The sequence below is a fragment of the Priapulus caudatus genome, unplaced genomic scaffold (genome assembly GCF_000485595.1).
Source record: "Priapulus caudatus unplaced genomic scaffold, Priapulus_caudatus-5.0.1 Scaffold31, whole genome shotgun sequence".
In the NCBI taxonomy this organism is placed as follows: Eukaryota; Metazoa; Priapulida; class Priapulimorpha; order Priapulimorphida; family Priapulidae; genus Priapulus; species Priapulus caudatus.
The window spans coordinates 125,874-134,266 of NW_014577092.1; the positions used below are offsets into that span (position 1 = coordinate 125,874).

Here is an 8,393-nt window from a genome sequence, read left to right on the forward strand (position 1 = left end):
CCATGCCTGGCACGTGGCAGCGCGGCCTTTAACCCGTTTTCGCTTTGGCCATGCGTGTGCCTGTGGAGACGGGTCCTTTAACCGCCTGCCCATTTGCCGTCGTGCTCGTGGCCAGACGGGCCTTTAGCCGTGCCACCGCCGTGGGTGTGGAGACGCGGCCTTTACCCGGTCCCATGCCGTTGTGGTGTGAACGCGGCCTTGTTTACCCGCCCTGCCCCTGCCTTTTCTTGCACGGCTGTGGTAGACGCTAAGCACTTTTACGCGCTAGCCATGCCGTGTGTGTCCGGAGACGGGCCTTTACCGTGCCGCATGCCCGTGTGTGTGCGAGACGTGAGCCTTTACCGTGCCACGCCGTGTAGGTGGGAGACGGGGCCTTTACCGCTGCCATGCCGTGCAGCGTGTGGGAGACAGTAGCCTTTACCGTGCCATTGGCCGGTGTGTGTGGAGACGCCGGCCATTACCGTGCCACGCCAGGTGTGTGGAGACGCGGCCTTTACCGCTGCCACGCCGCTGTGTGTGGAGACGGGCCTTTACCGTCGCCACGCCGCTGTGTGTGGAGCACGCGGCTCCTTTTCTTCCACGCACCGTGTGTGTGGGGAGACGGGCCTTTTAACCCACGCCACCCGTACTGATGGTTGCGTGGAGCCGGCCTTACCGTTGCCACCTTTACAGTGCCACGACCGTGTGTGGCTGTGCGAGACAAGCCTTTACCGCTGCCACGCACCGTGTGCTGTCGCAGCAACGGGGCCCTGGTTTACCGCGCACGCCGTGGCGTGTCGGAGTACGCGGCCTTATACCGCTGCCACGGCCGTGTGTGTGGAGACGCGGCCTTTACCGCTGCGCACGACCGTGCTGGTGGTCGGAGACAGGGCCCCTCGTACTCCGTGCCACAGGCGTGCTGATGTGTGCCGAGATGCAGCCCTTTACCGTGCCACGCAAGCCCGGTTGGTGGTGGAAGAGGGCCTTTACCGACCTGCCACGCCCGTGTCGTGTGGAGACGGGCCTTCTACCCGTTCTTCGCCGTGGGTGAAACACAAGGCCTTTAATTACGTCACCGTAAATTAATCAAAAATAAAAAATTTTTTCCCACTTTTTCACAAAATATGATAATAATTCTGCTTCACATTTATCGTTAAATTGCGCATTATACTTCCTATTTTACTATATTGTTCGATGTGAAACATTACACTCGTGACTCTACCTCATAGCGGGCATTGGTTTTTTGGATTTTTAACTAGTGAGAAACAATCTTATCAGTAAGGAACTTGACAATTGGGTTTAGGGCGCGTTAGTTCTTTACTTTAATGTAAAAAATGGGATTTTTTTTAAAACAAAATTTTAGCATAGAAAATTGTGACTTTACAACGACTTACACGGGTCAAGATGATTCACTGTCATCAGTTTTAAAAGAAGTTTCAGTCAAACCTTAGCAAAACTCTTTACAACCTCTCTACTGGTAAGGACACCAATAACCACGGTTCAAGGCTATAACTAAAAGCGTATAAAGAAGGAGAGCGTACAATGGTGAAATGCTGAAACCATGTTGACGATTCTTTGCAGTATTATTGATCAGCTGTCCAACCTTGTTAAAGCGTCTATTGCGCAAGAATTTCCAGTTGTTTCCCCACGTTCATGATACCTAATGATGCTATCTATTATTCGCTCCTGGTTCTATCAGTATGTACGCAATGATGCTATCTGTAGGCGTCAGATGACGCGTATACGTCAGATGATGAGTGCACGTGTATCGTAACCCCGCGAGGCTCTAGAGATTGTTGATAATATCAATACCTATTATTATTAGGTATTATTAGCTCTTATTAATATATATCTCTCGGCCGGGCACGATCTGCGGAAGGCGATAGAGATAAAGAGAAAGAGAGAGGGGGAAAATAGAAAGGGGAGCGACAAATGGAAAGAGATAGGGGAGAAAGAGAGAGCGAGCGGGAGAGAGAAAGAAAGAGAGAGAGAGAAAGATATATATATATATAGATATAGAAAGACAGAGGGGGTAGAGATAGAGATAGAAATAGAGAGCGAGGGGGGGGGCGTATTGTTGACCCAGTGGCGTGGCCTATAACGGGCTTATTTACATTCCCGATGTTTATTTTGGAGTAAGAAAATCGCGCGTAACCACTGTCAACCTCCCCACACTGTTTCTAGCCAGTACGCCGCGCGAGGGTGATGTGAAGGGCTATCCTCTTTAGTATTCCTTGTGCTTCATCCAGAAGTTCACTGGCCCCGTTTTGCTCCCTGATGGCGGCGGCTCGGGCTTTTTCTCTCCTCCCCCTCCTCTTCTCAGCATCTCTCATCCTGGACTTCATCAGCTGCCGTCTTTGTGCGATAAAATCTTTTTGAGAGTTTCAATCCGATGCGGTTCGCCGGTGATCCCGGTCTGGCTTCAGCGAGCTAGCATCAGGCAGGCTTCAGCAAGTGTTCTGATGTGCGTGTGTGTGGGAGGGGGTGGAGAGAGAGAGAGGGGTGCAAAGGCTTGCTGTTGAAAACGCGCCTGCGGTCTTCTGCGTGAGGTTACAGAGAGTGCACTGTGCTGTCATGCGAATTCATAAGCGGCGCTGAAATTGCCTCGAGCTTCGCGTGTTAAGTTGTCGCGCGTGCGATCGTATTCTCTCTGTACGCATCTTTCGCGCAGGAACTTCCCGTAGAAACCGCGTTGCACAACGACCTTGGCATTGCTAAAACACGAGCACTATTTCCGACACCGACATTTCGCGCTCGTAGCGCCGAGGCGCCTGGCAAGTATAACCAGCGTATTAGTCATTTACATGGGGCTTGTTTTCTGCTCCTGTATGCACTGTCGGGTCTAGCTTGTCGTTGTTCCCGTTTGCGCGTCTATTACGCGAGATAGATGGTCTTGGATCGTGACTCGTGTTGAGTGGCGGGATCCTCGTGAACGGCTCGCGCCCCCGCCGGGGTCATCATCTCGTAGCGAGAGATTCGTGACGCGACTGCAATTTGTTGTTGTGCACAGTGATGTTCGAAATTGCAACGCTAATCAGTTTCGCGCGCGTCGTACAACGTTTCCGTAGCTCGCGGTCGTCGCACTTGCTCGTGATACAAACACCCGCGCCGGGATTCTCCACGCTCCGCCCGTACGCCTGTACGCCGCGATAGAAACCCTCGCTTTTACTTGACGGCGTGTCGCCGACTCTTTCTTCTACCGTCGCTGAATAATTTCGCCCCGCAATGAATAATTTTATCTTTATGTGCGAGGGCTTCCTGCGTTGGCTTCGTCTGAGGACTTCGGTAGCGTGTGTCGCCTGCAGATAACGCCCGTAATTCCTACAGCTGTCGATAAGCTGAAGGAGAGGCACGCGTGCACGCACGTCTTTTTACAGCTCCCGCGGCCATACGTTGCTTCTCGCAAGCACTCCGCACTATTCCTGTATCATTGTTTACTCGCAGCATCCCTGCATCATTTTTTGCTCGCATTATACATGCATCATTGTTACTCGCAGCATCCCTGCATCCTGGCTACTCGCAGCATCTCCGCATGATTTGCGGTTTTGCGGTTTCGCGAACCACTTCCAGGGCGGTGAATAATGCAGACGCTCGGAATTAATTCTGCACCTCTCTCTCTCTCTCTATTTCTCTCTCTCTCTCTCTCTCTCTTCTCTCTCTCTCTCTCTCTCTTTTTATCTTTTCGTCTCTCCCATCGCTCTCTTGCTCTTGCCATCTATCATCTCTCTTTCTCTCTTCTCTCTCTCTCTCTCTCGCTCTCTCTCTCGTCTATCGTGCGTGGCGCTCTCTCTCTCCCCGTCGGCGTCTCTCTCTCGCTCTCTCTCTCTTCTCTTTTCTCTGCTCTCTGTCTCGTCTCTCTGCTCTCTCTCGTATCTAAGTCTAGATCGGTCTCTTTCGCGTCGGCCTCTCTCTCTTCCTTCCCTGTCTGTCTCTTCCGGTCGTTTTTCTTTCGTGTTTTCTCTTTCTCTGTAGGTATCTTCGTCGTCACTTTTTCACGACGCGTTCTATCTTCGCTATTTTTCTCTGGCATCGGTGGACAGATGGCCTATCGACAGCGTGAGTACGCGCGGGAGGTGTGGCACGTGTGCGTATATTGCTGCGGTATGTGGTGGGTGTGTGCGCGCGCTATTGGATGCTTCGAGGAAGAGGAAGAGTGGCAGCACAATATAAATATAGTAAGAGTAGGGCTCTCTATCGTGTGTATATACGGTCTAACTGCTAGGCGAAATAGAGAGTGGTGAGAACGCGTGAGAGTGCAAGATGGGTAGATATGGAGCCACATATACAAAAGAGTAGAAAAATGGGCGAGATAAATAGAGAGAGAGAGGAGAATCGTGAGAGGAGAAGCCAGAGAGAGAAGGATGACTGAGAGAGAACCGAGAGATGAGCGAGAGAAGCAGAGAGAGAGCAGAGACAGGACAGAGACAGAGACAGAGAGAGAGATGACGGGGCATCTAGTGGTGTAGGGTACGGGCCTAACGGAACGGAGAGAGCAAAGCGGAACCATTGGGGTAGATATGGCTATACAGGATATAATAGCGAGAGCCACAGAGAGGACCTATGGTCGCTGGTGGTGCTGGAGGCTGACAAACGAGTGAGGGAGGCAGGCGAAGGACAATTTCGGGGGGGCATAGGGAGTACAAATCGGATAGAGGGCAGAGATGGTCAGTATTGGCGGCTTCGCAAGAAGGGCAGGACACGACTTCGTGCGGAGGTCTAGTCTGGCGGCGCTGTAGTAGGTCTTAGTTCTGTCGACCGCTGTAGATATCTGGTTCGCCAGCCGTGTAGGAATAATTAGCTTCTGTCGACGCTGTTAGAAAGGTCTAAAACTTGCCGGCCGGCTGTAGAAGATTTGGCTGCTAGCCGACGTATTAGGAAAGGTCTCAGTTCTGCGGCGTTGCTGTAAAGTTCTTAGCCTCTAATGGCGCTGTAGAAGGGTCTAGCTCTGCCGGCCGTGCTGTAAGGTCTGCTCTTACTCGGCCCGACTTTGTATACGGTTATCCTTACTGCTTACTGAGGGCATCGGTAGCCGCGCGAAGAGTTAGTTTATGAAGCTATGTGGGCGTAAGGCGCGCGTTGGGACATTACACGTTGAACCGGTGCTGCGGTTGCTGAGGGAGAGTGTCCTATCGGTGTCGAACGGGTCGCCGTCTCGCGCGCTCTCTCTCTATCTATCTATCTCTCGCTGTCTTTCTCTGTCTCTCTCTCTCTCTCTCTCTCTCTTTCTCTCTCTCTCGCTCTATCTATCTATCTTTCGCTGTCTTTCTCTGTCTCTGTCTCGGGCTCTGTCTCTCTGTCTCCGTCTCTCTCGCCTCCTCTCTCTCCCCTCCTCTCTCTCTCTCTCTGTCTCTGTCTCCGTCTCACTCCTCCCCCCTCTCTCTCTCTCTCTCTCTCTCCTCCTGCTCTCTCTCTCTCTCTCTGTCTGTCTGGTTCGCTGTCTCTCTGTTACGCGTGTACAGCTGGACTTCGGTATCTAGACTGCACACCTCATAACAGCTCCAGATCTTTATTCTTGAGCCAACGTAATTAATTAGCCTAATAAATCTATAAAAATAAATAAATGCAATAAATAATATGGCAAAATTGTCCCATCAGCCTAATACTATCCTGCATTGGTTTATTTCCACAATATCACCTAGATAAGTATTCCTTCGGCATTGCTCACGCGGTCGAGTCACGAAAATTTACCCCTTTCCCTAAAAACTGCCAAGGCTACAGCTCTAGTGAGCGCGTGTGAGAGGGGGTGTCTGCGTGTGTGCGTGTCTGTGTGCCTGACTGTCCACCTGCCTGTCATAATACAAGCTGTATTTACGCGCGCGATGTAGTTATGGGAAAAGGAAGAGCCCTCTGAAGACGACATTAGGTTGCCTACACGTGAAACTGACAGCGCTGTTGCGAAGAACCCCTGGCAGCGTTTTTATAGAAAGGCCTGGAACTCGCACCCAGAAGGATATTGGTCATTCCGCGCGTGTAATGGATGCTATCTCTGGAATAGAATAAATGTTGTTAGCACTACACCGTAACGCGCAATTACTGCTATTGCTCTCTAGCCGTGCTACTGTAACGTAAGGCCTTCTCATCCCAACTTTTCGCCCTATATGAAATCACGGTGTATAGTCTCGCTATTACGTACCGATACGCTACGTGCGCGTGCCACTGATCTTTATTATACTAACTCTTGTATACTAACTAATTTAGTATAATAGAGATCAGTGGCGCGTGCGTGCAAACTTTATGCAGCGCCTCCTTCGTACAACTCATGATAAATGAGCGAGAGCGAGAGCGAGAGCGCGAGCGCCATCTGTCGTGGAGTTTGGCGTGCGTGCATACTGAACTGTCGATCGATTTGTTAAAGTTGCGCGTCGCTCCGCGTAATCTCGCTCTTCGTCGGATTTTCTAATCCGTAGAATTTAGAAAATTCTAAACGTTTTGCGGAAATAAATAATCGAGCTGCTATCGCACATGCTTTTTGCGTAATGTATCGAACGACCGCAGCTGTGTACACGTTACTCGCTGTTGTTGTTGTTGGGGGTTACTGCCCCTGCTATATGTTCGAGTGTCAAAGAAACGTGCGAGCTGTGGCTGTAGCTGTGCGGTGACGACGCGGAGATTATTTTGGATTTGGTGCTAAAACCAGCTATCGTTATTTCGGACTCGTGTGAGTGATCTGTGTGTCGAGACCCCTTTTAGAAAACAGAGCGGGTGCGTTTAGACGTGCCACGCGTTGCTGTATATCAACCACATCGTTGGGGATGCTATTCTGTTCCTGCGGAACGCTAACTGGCTAGCTGCTACATCTATGATTGCATTTGTAACCATAACCGCATACGAGCACGCTCAGATGCACGCATGCACGCAAGCACTTACGCACGCACGCACGCACACACACACAAGCGCGCGCGCGCACACGCACGCGCACGCGCACGCATGCACGCACACACCACACGCGCGCGCGCACGTACGTACGTACTCACGCACGCACACGCACACGCGCACACACATCACGTAATCGTGCTGGCTTCTTTCTTTCTCCCGTGCGCGGGGGAGTCTTCTTGTTTTGTTTCCCTCGCACGAGGATCAAATATTAATCCGCCGCCCATGGGTGCCTGTGTCGTGTGACGCACGCAGGCGCCTGTATCCCTAGTCACCCCCGCTTCTCGGCCTGCCTGCCCCACACTGCGCGTCTCACACGCGTGAGTGCCGTAGCTAACCCGCCGTCGGGACACGAGACAAAGAAATCCTGGCGGAGCGCTAGTGTTAGTAGTGTTGACGAGGAGAGAGAGAGGGAGGGGGAGAATTATGACAAGCAAGCTGCCGTACCGCGGCGCTCGCAGCTGCGCATGCGCATGACGTTAGTCGATCGGGTTGGGTGAAGAGCTTCACGACTTGCATACGGACGCGTGCATGCATACACATAACCCGGTCTCGGAAAATCTGCTAAAAAGAGGAGGAAGAGAGAGACTCGAGCGTAGTATACTGGCTCGGTTCGTTCACTATATTGATCCCTCTCTGTCCTCTCGCGGCCGCTCTCACACTCGCTCGCTCACTCGCACACGCCTGGATGTGAAACTGTGCGGACGTGATGTCTTCGTGGAAGTGGTCGGTCATGATGAACACAGCTTACTTTGTTGATGTAACTGTACGTTGTAAGTCAGTGCAGTGTCGTCGTCAAATCGGAATGTATGTGGTCACGCCGACATTAATCGTGGCACGTTTGCGTGTTGACTCAATTTACTGGTGCGTCGACCTGGGCTCATAACTGATAGAAAAACACGTTTGTTGTAATTCCGTTGTTTGATGCAGTCTGTGCTCAATTGCGTTAATTGTGGGTAGGGGATGTGTATGGTAGTGCATGCTTATATATAATAATATATACGTGTGCACGTACAGGTGTGTATACGTGCGTGCGTGCGTGCGTGCGTGCCTGCGATCGGTGTGTATATGCGTACGTGCGAGCATGCTTGCCGGCATTTGAGAATTTAATAAGAAGGTTCGTGGTCTAAATGTGCAATTGTCTGTCTGTTTTCAGATAACTCTTAAGACATGACAATGAGCGAATATTACGAGGTCCTGGAGGTGAAACGGGGCGCAACAGACCAAGAAATCAAGAAAGCGTAAGCGAACTAGTTATGTCTCTCCTCAACCTCTCCCCCACTTCTCTTTTTGTATATCTCAAGCTCTTCCCAATTATCTCCGGCTCTACTCCTCTCCTACTCCTCCTCTCTCCCTCTCCCTCTCTCTTTCCCTTATCTATCTGTCTGGCTGTCTGACTGCCTAGCTGGCTCTCTCTTTCTCTCTCTCTCTGCTTGCGCTGTCTATAACTCTCGGTCTAATCATCTATCTATCTATCGATCTATCTGTCTGTCTGTCTGTCTGTCTGTCTGTCTGTCTGTCTGTCTGTCTGTCTGTCTGTC

General features: G+C 51.2%; 1 protein-coding gene across 1 annotated transcript in view; it reads left to right on the plus strand.

The window, feature by feature from the left end:
* Positions 1-8,393, plus strand: part of LOC106816257 (dnaJ homolog subfamily B member 6-B-like) — a 37,559-nt gene that overhangs the window by 12,517 nt on the left and 16,649 nt on the right. Inside the window, exon 2 of the mRNA XM_014820840.1 lies at positions 8,009-8,093. Within this exon, the coding sequence (XP_014676326.1) occupies positions 8,023-8,093 (71 nt within the window). The 5' untranslated portion in view covers positions 8,009-8,022. The remainder of the gene's footprint in view (positions 1-8,008; positions 8,094-8,393) is intronic.